At 32.2% G+C, this 24663-nt stretch overlaps 1 protein-coding gene across 1 annotated transcript in view; it reads right to left on the bottom strand.

Moving 5' to 3' along the window:
- The window catches only part of EYS (eyes shut homolog), a 1174088-nt gene that overhangs the window by 1042581 nt on the left and 106844 nt on the right, over positions 1-24663 (bottom strand). The window contains 3 exon segments of the mRNA XM_006211933.3: positions 5033-5199; positions 12812-12951; positions 22508-22658. Coding sequence (XP_006211995.2) covers positions 5033-5199; positions 12812-12951; positions 22508-22658 — 458 coding nt within the window.

Genomic DNA, 24663 nt, shown 5'->3' with positions numbered 1-24663 from the left:
CAGGGATCAAGGAGGCATTTTGACTTTCAGTTCTAATTATTTAAGAAATATGTTTTATAAGGCTACAGGCTCCATAGAGAGTCATTTCTCTGACAGATCTGGGTGGAATAAATTGAAAACTTTCTGAAAAGGATTCACCTTTCTAGATGTCATTGAGAACATTTATGATTCATGGGAAGCAGTCAAAATATCAACATTAACAGGAGTTTAGAAGAAGTTGATTCCAACCCTGGTGGATGACTTGGAGGGGTTCAAGACCTGATGGAGGAAGTAACTACAGATGTGGTGGAAATAGCTAGAGAACTAGAATTAGGAATGGAGCCTGAAGATGTGACTGAATTGCTGTAATCTCATGGCAAAACATGGACAGAAGAGGAGTCGCTTTTATGGATGAGCAGAGAAAGTGGTTTCTGGAGATGGAATCTACTCCTGGTGAAGACGTCGTGAAGATTATTGCAATAACAACAAAGAATTTAGAATATTACATATACTTAGTTGATAAAGCAGTGTCAGGGTTTAAGAAGATAGACTCCAGTTTCGAAAGAACTTCTGCTGTGGGTAAAATGCTATCAAACTTCATTGCATGCTACAGAGAAATCATTCCTGTAAGGAAGAGTTAATTGATGATGCACACTTCATTGTTGCCTCATTTTAGAAACTGTCACAGCCACTCCAACCTTCCGCCATCCCCACCCTGATCAGCCAGCAGCCATTGGCATGGGGGAAGACCCTCCACCAGCAAAACGATTGACTCACTGAAGGTTCAGATGTTGGTGAGCAGGTTTTAACAAAATACTTAAAAAATTAAGATGTGTACATTGTTTTTTGAACACAATGCCATTGCATACTTAATAGACTGCATTACAGTGTAAACATAATTTTTATATACACTGGGAAATCAAAAAATTCCTGTGGCTCCCTTTATTGTGATATTTGCTTTACTGCAGTGGTCTCAAACCAAATTCACAATATCTCTGAGGTATGAATGTAATACTTTAAAAAATTTAATACAAATTTTTTTCTTAGATGTTTTATGCCATCACAATTTTTGATATAGTTTAATTTCTACTGATTTTTACAAAATTCATATTGATAAAATATAAAAGCAAAGAAAAATAACTAAATTTCAGCAAAACAACTTTAATAGTTTTTATATATGTAATATCATATATATATAAAGGTGATTTTACATAAACTTATGTATCTATATGTAAAGTGCACAGACTGATGACTTTTCCAAAGTTCTTCCTTATTTCAACATAGAGCTTTTGCTACCATTGACAACAGGCAAACATCCCCTTCAATTTGCTGATAAGCCCATGCTTGAGAAAATCAGATTTCTTATTTCTGGCCTTTAAATACAGCCCTCATCTCCTTCAGTATTTAATTATTTAATATCTCTCAAAACGGATACCAAATCAGATCAATACTTTCTGTTTTTTAATATATTTCTGTCTGTCTCATAATATATTTTTGTTTTTATGTGGCACCCTCTTTACTTCATATAATAGAATTTATAGATATAACCTACCTACACATGTAATATTTTTTAAAAAGTCAAGATGATGTCCTAACTCTAGTATAAGAAGACATAAAGGACACTAATTTGTAATTGAATGTCATTATGTATGGAACATATATCCTTAGTAGGAATGACTGAACTAGAAGACACATGGATGTCCTTAGCCATTTCCACCCAAGGTCAAAATAACTATGGTTGTGGCAGCTGTAACTGAAGACTGGCAAGGGAAATTTCATTCTAGAAATTCAAAGCAGGATGATATAATGTTCCAATGTGGTTAAAAATCTCTAATAAATTCCTGAATAAAACATAATATTTTTCTCATTAACATGAAAATTTCATTTCTGGAAAAGCCAATGATTATTGAAGTTTTGTAAAAATATTTTCTGTCAGTATGTAAAATGAAGTTAAGATTTGACTCAGATATTTATAAAAAGTTTTATATACACACATAATGTATGATGAGACTCTCGGAAATTGTACAAACCATGGAACACTTTTTGTTTTGTTCATGAGACTGTTCTGTGCATTGAAAGATTTATAGCATTCATCATTCACCAGTCACCTGCTAAAAGCCAGCTGTTGAAGACATTAATACTGAATATTAGAATGACCCTAGAAATCTCCAAAATGTCCCCAGAATGCAAAATTATTTCTATAAAACCACTGACCTGAAAGAAATCTCTCCAGTTTACTGAAGCATTCATCAGTTTTCACCTAGTCATATACCAGTATGTAAAGCATTTCGTCATCCTAATTAATAATATGCATGTCAATGCTCACATGTGTGTGCATGGCTACACAGTGCTAAAACAAATTGCTATTAAGTTGAAAGCTATTCAGTGACAAGTATATCAGTTTTATAAAAAAATTATCAAGAAAGTTATAGTGGTCCACATATAGCATTTATAATTTTAAAGTATTTTTGTAATTTTGTAGAGCTTTTATTTTGAGAAAGTAAATTTAACTAATGGAAAACTTCACAAATGTTTTACTGACTCTATTATTAAATAAATTAATTTGATTTATTCTTAAATTTGGAAAGAGTGAATGATATGCTTGAAAGGACAAAGCAAAAGCATTAGGTGAAAGTGTCTAAGTTGAAAATATGATCTCATTTTTAAATATGGTGATTAATAGTTTTTGTTCACCATTAGACTTTAATGGGAAATATTCTAGAAATAGAAGACATTAAATATATTACTCTACTTATTACTCATAGTTCTAAGATTATGATCCATATGTTTTATATACAGCAGATGCTCCATTAATATTGTTTGATGATACAATCATCAAATGCATTTTAAAATTGGGTTATGCTCAAGAGAAAGGTCATCTTAAAGGTTCTGAATAAATAGCTTCATAAAATCCCAAGTCAGAAGATAATTTGAAAAGTAATGCAAAAAAGGTTAGACACATAAAAAGTTATTTAGATATTATGAAATAAAATGAAAATATGGCCCAGGTAGCACAAAATCATCTAACATGCATAAAAACATTTTTATTGTTTGACATATGAAAAAGTATGAAAAGTCACAGAGCCTGAAGCATAATGTAGTCAAATTTGACTCTGTATGCATAACATACATATTGATTTGCTCCCAAAAGAAAAAAAAAGATACATGAGAGAAAATTATGTATATATTAGCTAAGTTTCATCCTATGCTATAGTTGAACCTTAATTATACAAAAAATGCTTCCTTTTAATTAAGTTTATTGTAATTAATTTTTGGCATGCATATGGACAGTACAATGACATCCACTTTGGAATTGCTTAAATGAATTAAGTAATGACCTCTATATCATTTTACTATAAAGCTTAAGGAAGCAAAGTAATCTCATTCTCCAGTGGACAATAAAGGGGAAAACAATACGTTAGTTCATGTAAATGCAATAGTCATGAGAATCCAGCCACTAGAGAAAATGCAATTTAGTGGTATCCAGACTAATCAAAACCAAAAATACATATGTACACACATACACACACACACAGAATAAGCCATTTTTATACGTAGTCCAGTTTCCTTTCTGTTTTCCATAAGTAAAATATAAAACAAATTTTTTTTTCCTAGGAGGTAATAAAGTTTGCATGCTAAATCCAAAATTATAAATAAAAACACACAAAACAAGAAATTCAAGATCTTAATTAAAAAAAAGTCACTGATATTATGGCAGAAATTACAACTGTCTTAGAAAATAATAATCATTAGACTTCTTGGTTCAGAAATAATTTTTAAAAACCTAAGTAAATTATGTTATATTCTCTCACATAAAGATATATTTATACAAGTTTCTTGACTCTACAGACATTGGTTTTGAAACTATAGCTGATTTTATCATGGACTTATAGATTTTAGACTTTGGAATAGAACTCCTGCTTATAGCTGAAAGGTAGTGTTTGGGGTTATATTTAACATTACATGCAAAAATTCCAAGATTTTCTGGATAGCAAAGAAAAATTGTATTAATATGTGATCTATCTTCAAGATGCTCCATGTGCATTTGAGAACAAGGTTCTCCTACTGTTGTTGAGTGGAGTGTTCATCTGCTGGTTCTAGTTGATTTCCAGTGCTGTTCAGATCTCCAGTAGATTTGTTGACCTTCTACCAAGTGTTAGACCCACTAATGAAAGGGGGATATGGAGTCTCCAACTATCTTGGTTGAATTGGTTATTTCTCCCTTCATTTCTGCCAGTTTTCATTTCACGTATATTGGTCTCTGTTGTTAGGTGAATATGTTTATAATTACTACATCTGGATTGCCTTTTTCATCATTGCAAAATGTTTGTTTTCTCTTTTAAGGTCTATCGTGTCTGACAGTAATATAGATAGTATAGTTCTCGATGGTTGCGATTTGAACAATGTATCTTTCTCAACCTTTTACTTTCAATCTGCTTGTACAATTTCAATGCTGAATGTGTCTCCTGTAGACAGTATACACTTGTATATATCTAGAAATTATCTAGCCTGAAAAACTCTGCCGTTTTATTGGGTTTTTAAACCATTTGATTATAATGTTATTATGGATGTATTTGGATTTATGTCTGCCATGCCTCATGTTTTTTATACCTCTTTTCTTCTGGTATCTCTTTTGTATTAAGAAAATATTAAGGACAATTTTTAATACATATGAAGCTATTTTTACTATATTATTTTAGCTAATTTCTTAATAATTACTCTTGGGATTACCATATATATCTTAACATAGATCAGAATCTATCACAGATTTAATCTCCTGCAGATACTAACTTAATCTTAATGTGACATAAGAAATTATTTCTATATAAGTAGATTCTCACTCATCCTCTTTTTTGTGCTATTGGTATTTTTAATACATAATGCACATTATATAATATATATTAACCATATATGTATATGTTTAATGCACGAAACCCAACCATTTTTGTCATTATTATTAAATATTATAAAATAGTTCAATTATGACTTATCAATACAATGATAAAATTTTGATAAGTAGGTGATATTCTTTGCTCAAATGATGCATAAATACCTGGATTTATTGAATTCATCTTCATAAATAGCTTCATGTTGACACCCAGTTTCTTCATAGCCAATTGTATTTTCCTCAAACATTTTGCAAAGTGATGCTGGAATACAGAGATGCCAATATCTCTTATTATCTTCTTTCATCAAACAACTACATTCATTTACACACATCTGTGAAAAAAAGATAAAAGTTTTATGTGTCCATTATATACTGCAATGCTACAATCATTTCAAAGTTAGAAATTTTTGTTTTCCCTTATATATTAAGTTCAGGTGTCCTTCTAGCAAGGATAAAATAAATTCAGTTTTGATTTATATCAAAATTACTCTCAATAGTCAAATTCATTTTTCTCAAATTGTGACAGAAATACATAAACTGTCAAAAGCTAAATAGATCAAAATTCACTATAAAATTGTTAAAATCATTTTTACTCAAACTTACACAGACATTGCTAAAATTTTAACTGTTTTGGTGGAAATAATATTATATTGAGAACCAAATCCATGGAAAACCTGTCTCCTACATCACTAAACGCCTTTTTTTTCCCTTGAGTGAGTTGTTCGGATTTGCCTTAGAGCTGACTCTAATATTTTACTATATCCCTTGTTATAAATTAATTAAGTAAAAATTTTAACAACCATTTTATTTTATATTTGCATGGAAGTCATGATTATACTTTTTAAAAATATCACGTTAACCATTTTTGGAGATCTTCTACCAGTGGATTTACCCGAAAGAATTAGGCAAACTTTGTCACCAGAGCAGCGCACTTCCTGTGGAAAACTTAAAGCCAGCCAGATCATATCCTAGCTCTCAGAAGATCATTCAAAACTGTAGTGGAACTTTGGTAACTTCTTTTTTTTCACATTCCTCTGAATACTTCCATTTTCCCATTATGGTTTTGGTTTATTTATAGCCAGTAAGTTATTTCCGATCAGTGACAACAGCATTAGAAATTTGGTTTCACAGTCTGATTATTTAATGATAAATTAATGATTTATAGAGATCTAGTCTCTGCTGGGTAAGAGTCAGCTGAGAATATGTTTTCCTATTTTTCCTATTTGGAGCTCAAGACAAGAATTTTAAATTCACTAGGAGAGGACAGATTTTTGACATGGACAGATGAATTTTTTTCAAATGCTATTTGTTCTCAGCTAACGGCTGAAACATTATAATTGAATTTATATGCTTTCTCTATCTGTGTCTGTAATTCTATGTATTTGTACTTCAGAAAAATCTTTATCTCTCACTGAGTGTTTAATCATTTCCTACATACAGAGTGTATCCACTATAAAGTTTCTGAAATTAAAGGACAATTGTTATAGTTAAGTAAGCACGTACAAGAAGAACACCAGACATTAGCATTTTATGACACTATTTTATTATTATCTCTATATCTATGTGTGTATATATATGCATATATGTAATATATGATTATATGTATCTGTACATATATATTCATATTATTAATTTTGTTTTCTGAAATTTGCATCATATTGAATTTTATCCTCAATGCCTTCAAATGTGTATTTTTATGAAAACATGGATATGCTCTTTCAATACTTCAGAATTATCAAAGTTAAGAAATTAACTTTGATTTTAATATTATGTTTTATAATCTGTAAACTTTATTCAAAATTTTCCAATTCTTCTAATATACTATTAAAAAACATCCAATATGTAAATTCTCCACTTTCAAAACAACTAGAAAATACAAAACACTGCAACTTCAATTACTTATACGTAACATCTACATAAACACCAGTGATTAATGTTTGTTTGTTTTCTTTCTTTCTTTGTGGGTCTGTGCTCTTGTGCAGAGGTTGTACTGGAAAATTTTGATTTACCTTAAAATTTTCCATTATCCCTTCCATTACTTTATTTACCTTGGAAGTCCCTTCAGTTAATTTGTTTTAGTTCTAAAATCAATATAATTTAATTAGTCTTATTCTAAAATTTAATTTTGCTTGTGTTCTGTATATACATGGAATATTTTTTCTTGATTTCTTGTTATAAGTATTTGTTTTATATATATTGGGAAATACTAATACTATTGTTCTTGAGCATGCACAGTCTTGTTTAACCATATGTGCAGTCTCCTAGGGGGAGCAAATTATGTGGATTTGCAAATCAGTGGCTCAGGAGAGAGCCACTTTGTGTGGTCACCAGCTCCTGTCACTCAGACCCTGACCCTGTGTCTCTGACAGCAGCTCCTCCTCTCTCTGCCCCACTTGTAGCAACTGCCCCATCTCTCCTGTCTGGTTGTTTTGCTTGTTTCCTAGTCTGGTCAGGAGTACACAGACAGATCTGATTGGCCCATGCAAACTGACATGGAGCAATGTTTCCCAGATACCACATAAATATAGAGCTTCGGTTTGTTTGTATATTTTTGAACATGATGCTGGGATGTTTGAATCATGGGATGATTCAAAACAAAACAAGGAAAAAAAATTTAGGTATTACCAGGTAACCACACACAAAGCCTAGAATCTATGAGTATTCATGTATCTTAATTTTCTATTTCTACTGAAAAATACAAAAGAATGCACAAATTACTTTATGATGGAGAGGAAAATGTCATAATTAAAGAACCATTGTATTTTTCGTCATTAGAAATCTAGGTCACTAACACATAATAAAATCTTGAAAAATACAATGTTTAAACAACAAAGAATAAAAGTGCAGAATTCAGACTATGGCAAATTATTATTTCCTATAATTATAGCCCTTCCTTTTTGCTTTATTTTCAAAATAATTATTACCGGTATTCAAGAAAATCTGAAAGAACCAAATGAAAATGTGTCTAATGGATTTTTCCTAATGACATATGCCAAAAAATACACTATCCTTTGTCTAAAGACTGTGATATGAACACCTAGATTGCATTTAAAGCTTAGTTAAAACTCTTTCATTATATGTTGAAGGTGTTTAACTCTTTACTGCAATTACTTTCTATATTTAAAAACCATTCCAAGTAGTTGCTGACACTGAGAAATACTTGGCATTTCAACAGAGTTTCTCATCTTTTCAGGTAGTCCACTGGTCCAGATTTTCAGTTTCCTATATTTTACATTTGGTGATAAGCGTTCTCTCAGAAAAACTTATAAGATAGTAAGTTGTATCAGTGGATACATACAAAGTTGAATCAACCCTGCACTTCCAGGGGAAAAGACTTCTCAGTTTTGAATCTATAGAGAATCAAGGAATTTACTTAAAAGGACCCCAATAAGCCTCTGAAATTTTATGAAATCAGCATGCTTGTGTATGGATAACTTATTTTGAGGAAGCTGTTTCTAGCTTTCATCGGATTTTCAATGAGCTCTTTGATCGAAAAAGAGGTTGAGCTCTGCTCATATATACCCATGATTAGAGTAAAAGCTATAGCTACAAATAGGAATTACTGTGGAAAATTCAATGGTTATATGCAATGCTATTTATAATAAATGTCATGTTAACAATTATAAATGTATTATGATATACTTATACTTAAATTATATTACAATATACTTACAATTAACATTGTATTACTAATTGATTATTAACCTGTGTCATTGTACAAAAAGCCAAATATTAAAAATATACAAAAATTCATATTGTATTTTATTCATGATATTAAAAATGTTTATTTGATGAAGAAATGTACTAAAATCATAAATCTGGACAGTGGACAATCTTTTCCTTCCCAGGAGAACAGAGGAAAAGCAAAATTTCTGGAAATCCTCTTTCTGGAAATTCATTATTACTGATGCATATATAAACATAATATTACTGAACAAAATTAACTTCTCTTAACAAAATTAACAAGCTACGTGTATAATGTTTACCACATACTTTTGATAAAATTTTCAACTTTACTTAATAATGCTGACTGTCATTTCATGGACTATATTGTATTTTTCTATAAATTAGTCATGTCTCCATTATATTAGCAAAGTTAGTTAGTAAAGAGATCTTATAAGGAGAAACTCTCTAAGGCCTCATATGTGGCATATATTTTTAATATTGTTGGCTTTTGTTAATTAAACAGATATGTGAAGAGACTTCAGGGATCGGAGTGAGTGACCGTTCTTTATCATGATAGCGAGAAACCTGGATTCTTAGAAAAGTATTAATCGAAGTAAAACTTGCAACAAAGTTAAACAGGCAAGCAAGTTTTTATTCAAGACTATTGCAATAGAGGAGAGAGATGGAACTCAACTCTGCTGAAGCAAAACACAGGTGTGTTTTTAAGTGCTAGCATAAGCAAGTGGAAAACGACCGGAGGAAATTAGGGAGAGGCTGACCAATGAGATGCTCGGGGCACACCGAGTTATTCCTGAGTTTGCAAGCATTGAGCTCTGTGAGTAGGCCTTCGTGTTTGCTGATTGCGCCCACTGAAGTTAGGCTCGTATTCCCTCAGCGGGACTAGGAGGTAGGTTTGCTACCTCCCTGATGCTTACATTTCAAAGAGACGGTTCCCAGGGTCTTGAAAAAGACATTCCTTGGGCCCTAAAACAGATTCTCCCCACGTTGTATCCACCATTGTCGCCAAAGCACAAAACTTTATTTTATAAACTCTGACCAGTCCTTCCTTGTTATTCCCCCACCAACCACAACCAAGGCTCTAAAGCATTTACATATCTTCCCATAACTCTTCCCTTCTGAGACGCTAGTAAAACTATACCAGGATGTTGATCTCCCTTATTACAGTAAATCTGAAAGAACTAGTTTTTCTTCATTAACAGAATTGTCTAGAGGTCTCTTGGAGGTCTCTTGGAACAAACACAAAATTCTGCAAAAATCCAATTAAAATACCCTCACTGCCAAAGCTCAGGACCTAGACTTCAAACCACTTGAGTTTTCTCCTCCCCAACTGTGACAATAAGAGAGGTCTATGCAAGTGCATTTTTAAAATGTTTTGATTATGTGCTCCAACTGGATCTAGAAAGAGGAAATCTCTCCCTGTCAACATCACTTCTGAGGGGTCTGTGAGAGGAGGCTTACTGGGGAAGGACAAGCAAAGGCCCTGTAACTTTATCACCCAGGTGACCTAAAGGAGTGATGATTTCAGATGGTCACACCAGTCTGCATGCCTTGTCCAACATTTCCCTGGAGTCACCTTTTCAAAAATCTTGTGATCACTTTTGTTGGTCCTCAGCTGGGACCTGCTGCTCTGGCAGGTTCTGGAGACAGGACACTGCACAGGTGCCTGATATGTTTCCAGGGTCCTCTCAGGTCTCAGGCCTTGACATACACATTCCTCCCTCCTTGTGATAAGCCATGAGTAGCTCTCTAATTGCTACAATTTCTCAAAGGACAACCTGAAATTTGCAATGGTCACCCTGGGGGAATTTTGACATGAACAAGATTGTTCACTTGACAGGTGCATTTGAGCAAAAAGAGGACAGCTCTCATGAGGTCAGTCTCTCCTGTGTCTAATAAAGAGATTACTCTACTCTGTTCAATGCATAAGAAACTCTCTTTCATTTTCATACTTCTGGGATTAATAAGCACTAGATTTTTAATTATATGGTTCTATGAAATTGTCAAGGATTTGAGTTATTGTTTGAACTATTCGTAATAAAAATGTGTGTGTGAAAATTAGTTTTCTGCATTTAAGTCTCCGCCGCTCTTTGCAGAGAGAAGATAATTAACCATAACAATCGTTATTGCATATCTGTCTGAAGCTAGCTCTTTACTTCTTTTTTGCTGTTTTTTTCTTCCTTTTCTGCTTAGGAAATTTCTGAATTAATTAATCATAAATAATTCTGTATCATTATATATACATTCTAGCACGATTATTCACACAGTCAAAAATACAAGGAAAAGGAAAATGATTAACTATGCTTAATTTGTATGTTTTCCCTTTGGCAAAAATTTAACAAAGCAGAAAAAGTGTACCTGTGTGCGCAGGTAATTTAATTGGTCTTTTAGATGAAAAGAACGCTAGGTCCTTAGAGTTTTAGCATGAACATGGAAGTCTTGATTCTTTAAATATATGAATATAGATGCTTATTTATATTAAAAAGATCTTATGCAATTTTCCAGTAAATAAATGGCTCTTTAGGCAAATTAGAGCAATTTAATGTAACCTTTAAAATCTGTTTCAGTGTTGTTTCCTCAGATGGCCTATAATTATAAAAACATGAATTCCAAATTATTGAAACTTTATTTTTTAAATTTTAATAATGAATATAATTTTGAAGTCTTTAATCTTTTTCATTTCCAACGACTGTACTTCACTGATGTACTAGAATGTTTTATTGATGATATTACAAATCATAAGACCTTAACATGATATTGTAAACTGAAAATTCCAAATATTTGGAAGATCTTACACTGACATTAAATTGAATTTATAAATTATCTTTGGATACCTAAACAATTTCTAAGTAAGAAAATATACAAATATTAATCTCTAAATACAGTTTTAATTCCTCTCTGTATTATGGAATAGAAATTAAGATGTGTGTATGTCATTAAGTGATGTATATTTATGTTTTATTGGTATATTCATTTTGTCTAACATAAATGTTGTCAAAGTGATATAACATGTGATCATGAAAAAATAAAATAGATAAAGAGCTATTGGACTCTTATTTTTGTGCTTTCTCTTGAGTCTAAGAAAACAGATGTTAATTGCTTTATATAAAGTTGGTATTTATTTTAAAATAATGAAGAGAAATAGAAACATATATATATGAAATAAGTGATTTGCTTGTTTGTTTTCTAAAACAGTTACTTAATTAGTAAATTAAATGTAATATATATTGTTTTTAATATACTTATAAAACTAAATGTATCTTAAAGCTAAAAACTTTAATCATCTATGTGCATAGTAACTTATCTGTGATTGGCTAAATACATACATGTACAAGTATATTAATCTAATACCTATGTCTATGAATTTTAAAAATAATAAAAGTTATGTTTGAGGGCATACTTGAAATCAGAAGGTCTGAGGGGTGTGAATCTGTTTGCCTGCGTTTGTAATGTTTCTTTAAAGGGTTGTATTTTAAGTACACAGGGATTTGCATTATTTTTGTTAAGCTGGCTCAATGTTAGTGGATTTAATAGATTTCATAATAAAAAGAGCTTATGAATCTTTAAAGAAAATTTTGTATGAATGATACACCAAACATAACATTCAACTTTGGTTTTTGTTTCCATAAAATGACCAAGTCGGTTGTGTCTGGACAAGAGAGGTGACAAATATTAGGTTAACTCTCTAAACTCTTTAGAAAACTCCTGAATCATTTTGACAAAAATTTCCATATCTACTTAAAATTAAGATTCTAAAATTTTCATTTTCTTATTGTTATTTGTTTGAAAATATTATCCTGAATTTAACATGATTGATGTGAGATGGTGAAAACGGGGGCTACTCATTGTACCCTTGTCTTAGGCTCCAGAGTTGTTAGTGCTAAGACTGACCTGCAATTAGAAATCTTTCAGAGATTTAACTCAAGACAGTGATAGTTCTTTATGGTCTTTAAACAAGAAAGTGGCATTATCACAACTGCATTTTAAAGGCTTTAATCAATCAGTAAATTATAACATGCATAAAACATAGAAGACTGGGATAAAATGATTCTTAAAACTATGTATTACCTCTCTATACAATAAATATAAATTAAAAAGATTTCCAAATAGATTGTTGAGAATTTGTTTATGAAGTTAAATTTAAGTTATGCTTATAACTTGAACAATGAATTTGCAACCTTAACATTTCCAGCTTTCTTCAAAACAGACAAATATGAGTTAAAGAGACAATGAGAAATTACCACATAGATGTACCTTAACCTCCCTTGTTCCTTCATGTCGCAACCAACATGTTCGACAAGTGGCTTCAGATTGGTTCACACGGACGGCGCATTCTGTGCAGTTGGGAGTGAGAAAGAAGTGGGCACCAGTAACCACTTCATGTTTTTCACCTTTACATCCTTTCGAAGAGATGAAACATTAAATGATCTGTCACAACTGGAATTCACATTGAATTATTAAAGGCAGTTGTCAAATTACTTGATAAAATCAATGTGACAGCACCTACCACAAAATAAGCATCTACATTTACAGAATGTTAGATTTGAAAGAAACTTAAAACAGAATAAGGCCCAACCCTCTCATTTTTGAAATGGACTAAGAAATAGGGCAACAAAACCAGACACAGCTTCCAGGACAATTTGCTTTTTTTTTTTTCAAATAATCAAATGCCAAATAAATGTCCAACTAATAATTATAAAAATAATGTAATAATGATAAACATAATAAAATGTATACCAAAAACATATTTACTCTTTATATATTGTAGTTGCATAGGGAACCACTTCAAAAGAAATTTGGAAAAAAAATCCTTAAAAGATTCATATTAGAAAAATGGTCAGCACCTCTTCCTAGTCTCCTGACAAGAAGGAAGAAAGGACGGGGATGTGTATGTGTCCGTGTGTGTATGTGTCTGCGTAGGTACACATATACATAAACACATTCGTACATATACAATGTAGCTACTTCACATTCTGATGTTAAATTTAATATATGTGATACAGTAAATGAGATTGCAAACAAGCAAAATAATGTGACCAATATTTCAGAGGAAACTTGGTAAAAAAACAGATACACACATGGCCCAGGCTTCAAATTCTCATACAGAGACTGTAAACATCTATGATAAATATGTTGAAGCAGCATCTATAGGAAAAGATTAATATAACTGGTAAAATGATAGAGACTTATGGAATGAGAGATTTGGAGACTCAAAAAGAAAAAAAAACATGAATTCCAAGGAATGTGGGGAGTAAGGAGTTAATTTAGCTGAGCTGAATATCTGTTATCTTTCATAAGTGGATGTAACATTTCCAGGTAATGAAAAAACATAGGACACCTGATACAATCTCCTTGTGAAAAGAAACTTGCTAGTCAGGAGATCATAATATTTCTTAGGGAGAAAGGATTTCTCCACCAAGTCCTCTATCTCAGGGCCCTATTTTAGAATTGCTTATCGTTTACAAACCTACGGTTTCTGAGACACAACTTCCTGGAAAATATCATCCAAGCTATGCAACTTAAAACTGACTTGTTAAATAGAGGGCTCACAAGCTGAAATGTCCCTGCTGCGTATGTACCTCATTCAGAAATCTCACCCATCACTCTACGGACAAAAAAAAAAAAAAAAAGGAAGACTCTAGAAAGCCATGAAGAATGTTTCTGACTTTTTTAATCTGACCAGTGTGATATGACTGTTTATTTTCTTAAGAGTATAGAAAATTATTACTACATTAGTAGTAAAATAATCCATGGATAGGATTATCAACAGATCAGACACAAGAAAGAGAAGGAAGTTTAATGATGTCAATAAAAAGCATATCTTCAATGTGTTGAAAGAAAACAACTGTAATATGGTTATGCCAGCCCCGTATAGTCAACTGGTATGTGTTCCCCTTTATTTTCTGGAGGAATTAGTATTGTCTTTAACTCTTTATTCAATATTTGGGAGAATATGGATATAAGACCATATATTTCCAGTATTTTTCATTGTGCAAAAAATTAAAGATTCTTTTATTCAATCAATTTTGATTATTATTATCGTAGGATTATTCATAGTTTGTATTTATTATAGAATCAGTTTCTCAGCCAGTATTTTTCTAGGAATGTATCTATTTCATCTAAGTTGTCCAGTGTACGAAGTATTCCATAATGATGTATCTGATTAAACAGATGGATTTAACTGAGGCATTTTGCCTCTTCCTCCTTGGGCCTCAGAAAGAAGGAAATAAAAATAAATAAATAAAAGGTTTAATCCTGTAAGAGAACTAGAAGGAAGAAGACAAATTTAAAAAAACTGAAAAGATGATGGAGGTATAGTGACTAAATTACCAGAATGATAACAGTCCAAATACAAAGGTCTCATTAGAAGGGATGTTCATGAAAAACAAACTCATTTACCTAGCAGATCTTGAGATGCTCAAGACTTCAAGATATATGAGAATGTGGCACTGAGGTGGGTTCTGGAAAAAGGGAGATTAGTCACATGACTTGTTCCCCAAATCACAATTTTGGGTGTTATTCTGACTCCTCACTCACTGCCCCCAGGCACACAAACAAATAAATTTCAAGGTTTACTCTTTGGAGAAAGAAACTCTCAGAAGCTCCTGCATCAAGGATACCATGCTCCCTGCATTCCCCCAAAGAACAGGCAGATTCAACTTGTACCTCTCTATCAAAGCTACAGTCATCACAGCCCTTCCTCACAGGGCAAGCTCCCGGTATATCTACTTAGGTCCTCACCATTAAGATGGTCACCCAATGATTGGTAGAAAGGTTCCAAATGAGAAAGAACAAACCATCATTAAACTTACAGGAAATCAAGATATGAATGGAACAAAAGAAAATTAAAACAAACCAAAACTGTAATATTCTCAGAATCATAAGAAAAGTGATTTTATCTATATAAAAGGAAAGAATGTCAAGAAAATGGACAATTGAAAATGATCTAGAAAATTACAAATAAAATAAAACAGAAACTTCAACACTAGTTTAGAGATATTTAATTAGGAGACTAGAATAGAAAATAAAACAAAACAAAATAATGGAAAATGAAAAGAATTTATGAGAAAATGAGAGACCATTTTGGAGATGCAATGTCAAAGTTTTGGACTTAAGGGTACAGAAAAAGAAATCAGAAAAGAGAAATTATTAGTGACATAATACTACTACATAATACTTTAGAGATAACCTAAGAATCCAAAAACATGTACTTCTAAATAAAAGGGAATTGAACAAGAATACAATCATGGGAATATAACCTGATGCAGCCACTATGAAAAACAAATAGAGGTGCCACAAAAAATCAAAAATAGAACTACCATATGACCCGGCATTTCTACTTCTGGGTATTGATCCAGAGGAAACAAACTTCAAAACTTCAAAAGATACATGCACCCCCATTATTTACAATAACCAAACGTGGAAGCAACCCAAGTGACCATTAGTGGATGAATGGATGAAGATGACGTGGTGTGTATATATATAATGTATATGAGTATTCCTTAGCCATAAAAGAGAATGAAATCTTGCCACTGGCTACAATACTATAACATGATGGGCTCCTGAGGGTATTATGCTAAGTGACAAAGTCAGACAGAGAAAGACAAATACGGTATAATCTCACTTACATGTGGAATCTAAAAGGAAAAGAAAAATCATAGATACAGAGAACAGACAGGTAGTTGCCAGACATGGCGGATGGGTAAAACGGGATGTGGTCTTCAAAATGTACAAACTTCCAATTGCAAAATGCATGTCTTGGGGATGTAATGTACCACATGGTGAATATAGGTACTAATAGTGTATTGCACATTTGAAAATTGCTAAGAGAATAAATCTTTTTAAATTGATTTTACTTTTATTTATTTTTGAAGAGGAGAGGTAATTAGGTTTATTTATTTATTTATTTCCTTTTTTAATTTTTTTTTTTTTAGTGGGGGTACTGGGGATTGAACCCAGGACCTCATGCATGCTAGGCATTTGCTCTACCACAGAGCTATACCTTCCCCCCAAAAGAATAAATCTTAAAAGGAATCATTACTAGAAAAAAATATAACTATGTGTGGTGATGAATCTTAACTAAACTTCCTGTGGTGGTCATTTCACAATGTATACAAATATAGAACCATTATGTTGTACACCTGAAACTAATATAAAGTTATACTTCAATTATATCTCAATTTTTAAAAATAGAATATAATCCTCAAAAGTTTCAATAGAGTGTATGGGAATTATGTGTGATGGGAAAGCTAGGTCAAACAGTATATATATTTATAATACTAATAAATATTGCAGAATTTCTCTGCTCAGATAATACAGTGATTTTACATTTCACCAGCAATAGATAAAATCATCAAACTGAAAAATTCAAAAGTTTTGCCAGACTTATGTGAGGAAAAACTATATATTTATGGTGTTTTTAAAATGTGCTTTGCTTTCACTGCAAGTAAAGCTAAGCACTTTCTCATATATTTAGGCATACTTTCTGTGATTCACGTACAGTTTTCTTTTGCCATTTGCTTCTATGACGTCTTTCACAAGCAGATATTTTTGCTTTTCATGTAGTTAAATTACCAGCTTTTTCCTTCTGGCTTCTAAATTTTGTTTGGTAGCTATAAAGGTCTCTCCCATTCAAATTTATAAAATAATTCTCCAACATTTTTCTGATGTTTTTAATCGTTTCAATTTTTATATATAAAACTTTTTATTGATATGAATTTAACCCAGAGTATGTTCTAAGATAACAAATCAGACTTATTTTCCAGATGACCACCCAGTTGTTCAGCATCAAATACAGAAGAATCCCTATTTACCCTAATGATGGAGCTGGCAAATTCTATTACATGATAACTTTTCAGCATGGCTAAGATTTATTTTTGGACTTTGTATTTTGCATATTTTTGACTATCAGTGCAACAGTACCATGCTCTTCATTATTGAAGCTCTATAACATGCTTTAATAGCCGGCAGACCTAAGTCTCTACCCCGCCAACCCACATAATGCATTTTTTTTTTTTAGAATATACTAGGCTTTATTTTTCTATTTAGTTTTCAATGTGGACCTTAAGAAATAAAATAAACACAAAAACATTGCTGTTATTTCATTGGAATCTTAATAAATATATGAAATATATGGAGATTTGAAAACTTGACTACTTTAGGTCTCCTCTCCATCAGCATAGTATATTTTCAGAAACTTTTTTCCCAGATTTTGTGTTTGTAACTATACTGTGGTGATATTTAAAGTCTGCTCAACTTCGAACTTAACATTTGTTGGCTAATTTTAGTCCTAGGCATTTGAATATCTTAACTGCTGTTTACATGAAATCTTTTCTTCCTTTATATTATTTAATTAGCTCTTTTCTGTATTTGAAAGCCATTTATTTCTATTTAGCATATTAATCAATTAACATAATTCTGTTATTGAAAACTGTTTTGAAAACATTATTATATGCAGTATAAGTTAAAAGCACTAAACCACAGTTGGTTTTTAAAATTCAGATTTGTTTTTCAAAGCCTGAAGTAAGGGCCTAAAATCTTACATGGATATGGAAACAACAGAAGGTGTTTACCAAAAGAAGACTTGAAAGTGGAGCAGCGTGGCAAGAAAAAAATACTTTTGATAAAGATATCTTTGGAGATACAGGATTTTCTGCTCTCACAATAATCACCGTAAAATGACAAAAGTAACTGATAATGAATAAATTATAATTAATATCTTGAAACATCTCTGTCACAAGTATGATTCACTGCTTCTTAAAGAACAAAAAGAATTAAAAGTAAATACTGGTTTGCAGTATCAGTTCACAAATGTGACAATCGTTACTCATTAAGGAAAAAAAGTTCACTGGCACATATTAAATGTTTTCAATGTATGTATTTAATTTATTTAACTAAACAGTAACTATCAAAAGCTTTAAAAAAAAAAGAAAGGTGTTCATTCCTAGTCTTTTGAGGAATCTCCACACTGTTTTCCATAGTGGTTGCACCAAACTGCATTCCCACCAGCAGTGTAGGAGGGTTCCCCTTTCTCCACAGCTCTCCAGCATTTGTCATTTGTGGATTTTTGAATGACGGCCATTCTGACTGGTGTGAGGTGATACCTCATTGTAGTTTTGATTTGCATTTCTCTGATAATTAGTGATATTGAACATTTTTTCATCTAGTTCAGGATGACACCTGCACTCCAATGTTCATAGCAGCACTATTTACAATAGCCAAAACATGGAAACAGCCTAAATGTCCATCAACAGGTGACTGGATAAAGAAGATGTGGTATATTTATACAATGGAATACTACTCAGCCATAAAAACTGACAACATAATGTCATTTGCAGCAACATGGATGCTCCTAGAGAATGTCATTCTAAGTGAAGTAAGCCAAAAAGAGAAAGAAAAATACCATATGAGATCGCTCATATGGGAAATCTAAAAAACAAAAACAAAAACAAACAAACAAACAATAACAAAGCATAAATACAGGACAGAAATAGACTCATGGACAGAGAATACAGACTTGTGGTTACCAGGGGGGTAGAGGGTGGGAAGGGATAGACTGGGATTTCAAAATTGCAGAATAGATAAACAAGATTACACTGTATAGCACAGGGAAATATACACAAAATGTTATGATAAATCACAGAGAAAAAAATGTGACAATGAGTGTGTATATGTCCATGAATGACTGAAAAATTGTGCTGAACACTGGAATTTGACACAACACTGTAAAATGATTATGAATCAATAAAAATGTTAAAATAAATAAAATATGTCTACAAACAAACAAAAAAAAGAAAGGTGTTCAAAGTGAATTTCTTTCCTGTTTTTTTTTTTTTTGGTTATGATTTCTTCTTTCCTTAACCGTGACCTATATTATCTTATTTCACTTCACAACTCATTATCCACTCTGTCAGTATCTCCTTTTCTCAAACCTAATAATACATATAATGAACATAGATGATGACATTAAAAAGAAACAGTGCATGTCAGCTCTTTCTCAAGTTGTGCACTGTAGACCAATTGTCCTTGAAGGAGCTTCTTCTAATTAATTACCATCCTTTCTTTGTAGAGCAATCATATTGGCAAGAATTGATTGGGCGTGTAAGACACTTCATTTAGTTGGTAGAAAAATCTCTCAATTAAAATAATTTTACTGCTGGTAAAATTAATGCATCCCATGTAAATTTACCAGCTTGATTTTAATGTTCCTCTTCAATTATATTTTATGAGAAAAACATAAAATAAGATCTTAACAGCAATCAGAAAAAATAGGAATTACATCAAATGTGCAATTCTATTTATATACTTTTTAAAAATCTGTCTTTTTAAAATCTGTTTTGTTTTGAAAACTTTACCAAGAGAAGCTGCATTGTTGAATCTCTGTACCGCCATTCAAAAGGAATTTGGGTGGCTCTACTTAAATTTATTTTTTTCTTGACCATTGAGCTTTATCACTGACTTTTTTCACTTGGATGGCCTCGGTCATTTCAATTCTCAGATATGGAAGTCGCACAATATTTATTTTTGTGATTATTATCTATGTTCATTAAATTCTGAACTTAGATTCATGAAGGGATAATGAGTAAATACGTTACATTACTTTGACAATATTTGTTCAGAGCTGATTTACCCATGAGCAATTTGATTTCCTATTTCTCCCCCTATTTTTCTTAAAAAAATAGATCTGCTATTTTATTGTTCTGAATATGTTTCCTTTAGCTTTTTTTTTTTAAAAGAATTTCAATGGCTCAAATTAAGTAAATGTATACATGCATTAGTCCTACTTTGAGACAAAGGCAAATCAGTTATAAAAACCATGCAGACACTGAAGCCTGTGAACTGATCAGGCTGCTGACAGTAGAGTATATTTCCTAATCTGTGCATTAAGAGCATTTGTGAAAACTTAAAGGTCCCCTGTGTCCACCTCACTGTAATTCCAGTTTGACTGTTCTGTAGTGGAAGTCCAGCAGTAGTATGGTTCAAAAGTTCCTCAGGTGATTATAATATGTGGCCAAGGTTTAACAACACGAGCTAGCACAATTCCTAAATAGTTCTGAGTCCAGATATTTCAAGTTGTTCTGGTTTTTTGTTTGACCCTATAATTTGTGAAGTATTAGGTATTCACGACAGAGTCTCTGAAATTCCTTTTTGCACTAACATGATGTAATCGACAACTCATTGCTCTCTTCCATCCCTTCTGGCCTTAAGTGTGATTTGCTTAATGAACTGGTAACTATCTCTGTCATTAGGAGTTGTTAACTCTCTAGAACACCATCTTATGAACACGATGAAATAAATTACCATGTCTTCTGCTTCAGCGGTTAATGTGTTAGTTTACTTCAACACTGTTTTAATGTAATAGTACTCTTATAAGTGCAGTTGCTGTCAGTTGAATGCAATAGGCGATTAGTTGAGAAGAGACATATCAAATCTACTAATTCACTGATTGTTGATAAACTATAGTGCCAAAACGTCATTGACAGAGGAAATATTCTTTAAAATGATTAACTGAAGTACCACGCAGTTTCAAGAATGTGAATCAATTTGCATGAGCTAAGTCAGATAGCATTCAAAGTGTAATCAAACAGAAAATTATGCTCATCAAAATAGATTTTGAAATATGAACTGCTGTTGTACAAAACAATTAATTTTGTTAATCAAATGTGTGTTGGAATTATTTCATTGTAGATGTTAAATCCAGAAAATTCGGCTTCCTGTTGACACCTCTGTCACGTGCTCTCTGTGTACGATCTGTAGAGAAAAACTTCCGTCACTACACAATATGACTACAACTAACTCTCTACCAATTTACCCCTTTCCACTTATTATAACTATTTCTCCACTTAATCTTTTTTTTTTAATGTGTCACAGTCTACAAGGATTTCCTATTCCTTTTAAAATAAAAAAGAAATCTAAAAATTTAACCCAGCATTTTAATTTGGGTTTGCTTTCTCCCCCAAGTCTAATTTTTATTCTTGTTCTCAGAGTTTCAACCAAGACTTCAAAGGACTCATCTCTTCTAATTTAGTGTCTTTTTTTTTTTTTGGCTCTGTTAATGTACTTTATCAGAGTATGACTGACATACAAAATGTTGTAGATATTTAACATCTACAACCTGAAGTGTTTAGAGGTAAGTATATACTTGTGAAGCCATAATCACAGTCACACATAAACTTACCCATCACCTCCAAAAATTTCCTCCCATCTCCTTACATTTTTGTTTGTTTATTTTGTTTGTTTTAATGTTCTTTCTTTTGTGGTGAGAGTATTTAACATAAGATCTATCCTCTAAGCAAGATTTTAAATATACAATATATTATTGTTAATTCTAAGCTCTATATTGTACAGATTTCCAAAACTTATTTCTCTTGCATAACTGAAACATTGTACCTTTTGAAACAACGTGTTTTTTTTTTTTTAATCAAATTCACTCAAATGAGAAGTCTCTTCTTAAACTGCTCAACCATGGCCTCATTCTCCATTCAAGGGTCATCTTGTCACAGAAGCCTTACCTGACCTCCCACTTCCTCTCCCAATTGCCCATGTTTCCTTTTCTTTTCTTTCTAAAACAAGTTCTTTGGTTATAAGCTTGAATGGGAGAATCTTTCCATATGAATATTTTATTCAATTTACAATTATATATTTATTATTATGAATATTTGCTCAATAAATCCCTCCAAAAGATAGCTAGATCTCTGACAGTAGGAAATAACTTTAGTTTCATTCACAATTATATATTTTGCACCAAGCAGAATTCCTGGGATGTAGTGCATGTAAAACATATGTATGTCTGTGAAAGGAACAGATCAGAGAATAAAAATGTTAAATTCATTTTTACTTCACATTGTGTTTTGTGATATAAAATATTCTGTCTGATTGGAAGATGAATACTAGCCTGGTAAATTTTTTAAATGACTCAGGCAAATTAAAAAAAAAAAAAAACTTTAACTGGATTACCTGTAAATCCTAATTTCCACACATGCTTACATCCTTCAGCTTGGTAAACATCATGGCTGATGATTCCACAGTAGCAGGGATACAGATGACCTGAGCAAGCATTCCTCACAAACCAATAGGAGTTTCTGTTGCACACTGAAGTGCATATATACTAGAAAAAGGAAGTAAAGAAAAATGATAAATACTTTACTGAATATGTTTCAGTATTTTTCTTAGAAAATACACAGCTAGTTTCTAAAACTACCAATTAAAAATTGTCTATAGGACACACCTTGTCTACCACTCTTTGCTTATCCCTTCTATTCCTTAAGTTCTCTTTCTGTACCATCTTTCCTCATGTTCATGTTCATACACCTATGTGATTTTCTTTTGGCTTGGACTCACTCCTTAATTTACGACAGTCCCTTACCTTCTGTTTGTTGAGCTATAATTTTTTTTCACAAATTAAAAATAACTATGGTATAAATTAAGACACAGCATTTAAAGCACCTGTGACTCAATAGAATTAATAAAATGCCAAGGTACTGTTTAAGTTTGTTGGTTTTTTAAAATATATATTATTTGAAAATATGTTAATATCAGTAGGTCATGTTTTCTAATAATGTGATTTGTCTATGGTAATCTCTAGTGTCTTCAATGATGGGACTCATATCTGGCTATACCCACAATGAAATTAAATAAATTTAAACAATTTCAAGTCATACTCAAGCCATCATTAAGTGTTATTACCTGCAACTTTACTGAGATCTCAGGATGACATAAACCAGTAAGACACATGTCAGCCCTGGAGACAGATTATTTTTATATGTTCTTTTCAGAGACCACCCTGCAATCATTTCTCCTTCTCTTAGTTTCCATTAAGCAAACTCCCCCTGAGTTTGGCAGAGGGCAGCACAGCCGAGTCAAGAGGCACAAGGAATAACTAACATCGAACATTTCCTTTAGTGCAATTACTATACTAAGGATGCTTTCTTGTAGTTGTTTCAAGTCATGATCGTCTCCTACCCAGATTTGTAATATAATTTCCTAATGGCTAGACAATGCATGAATCTTAATGTATTAGTCTCTATATTAATTAATAAATGACCATATACCTAACTGGGATCAACACTAAAGGTTATAAATAATCTGAAGAAATTATCATTTAATTATACTGAGTGGCTATCAGGAGAACAGAATTCTATGATAAATTTCTAAGTCTTGAGATCACTGAAAGCGTAACTGATCACTTTTATCCCAAGACATAGAATTTTAAACTCTGCAAATGATATTAACCAAACTTCACTGTCAGCGATCTTCATTGTGATTTAAAAAAAAAAGGAGGCCTAATAAATTTGAATCTATGACTATACAAAGTAAAATTAGCAAAGTAGTAAATTATTCATGTTAAGACCCAGTAACCTCTTCACAAATGAAAACCCCAGAACACTCAGCTTACACTAAGTCATCTCCCAGACTTTTTTTTGTTTTATTTGTGTGAATATGCATGTATATGTCTGTGTTTAAACTAAGAGTATCAGAGCCAGCTGCATCAAAACTTCAATCCTCATTTCTGTCTGGTAAACTCAGGAGTGAGGGGTCCACTTAGAACTAAGACGTCTCATCTTCTGAAATAACTCAGAGGAAGGTAGACCAGTAAAACGTAAGGGGACAGGAGTACCTGGACCTTGCTCACAGGGGTGCCATGGTGCTCATCCTGCTAGTTTGAAGGTCACTTGGAGACAAAACAGTACTCTGATTTTAGCTGAGCCCCTCATGATAGTATCCAAGGGATCTCAGAACAATTTATCTGTCATTAGACCCTTCTATCCTGAACTAGGTTTCCTGCCTTTAGACAGAGTTTGGATTTACAGGGGCTTATTTGGGATGGGGAACTGGAGCTTTGATTACCATGCATAAATTACTGCAACACGATAAGTTGTGTCTGACAACAACCTGAGTGTTAGCAATATATTTTATTAGACCACATATAGTGTCTAGAAAGTATCGTGATATTTCTGTCAGTCATGACTTGCGTATTCATGTGAGGATTCATACTAACACACACATTCTCCAGAAACAACAGGAAAATAAATTAAAGCAAGCTAATAGAATGTAAGTAATATAAAATAGTATGATGGAAGCTTGGAGGTTTTCAGGGAAGTAAAGTAAAACTT

This window comes from Vicugna pacos, chromosome 8 (assembly GCF_048564905.1).
Source record: "Vicugna pacos chromosome 8, VicPac4, whole genome shotgun sequence".
Lineage (NCBI taxonomy): Eukaryota > Metazoa > Chordata > Mammalia > Artiodactyla > Camelidae > Vicugna > Vicugna pacos.
This window is presented reverse-complemented; position numbering and strand designations above follow the sequence as displayed.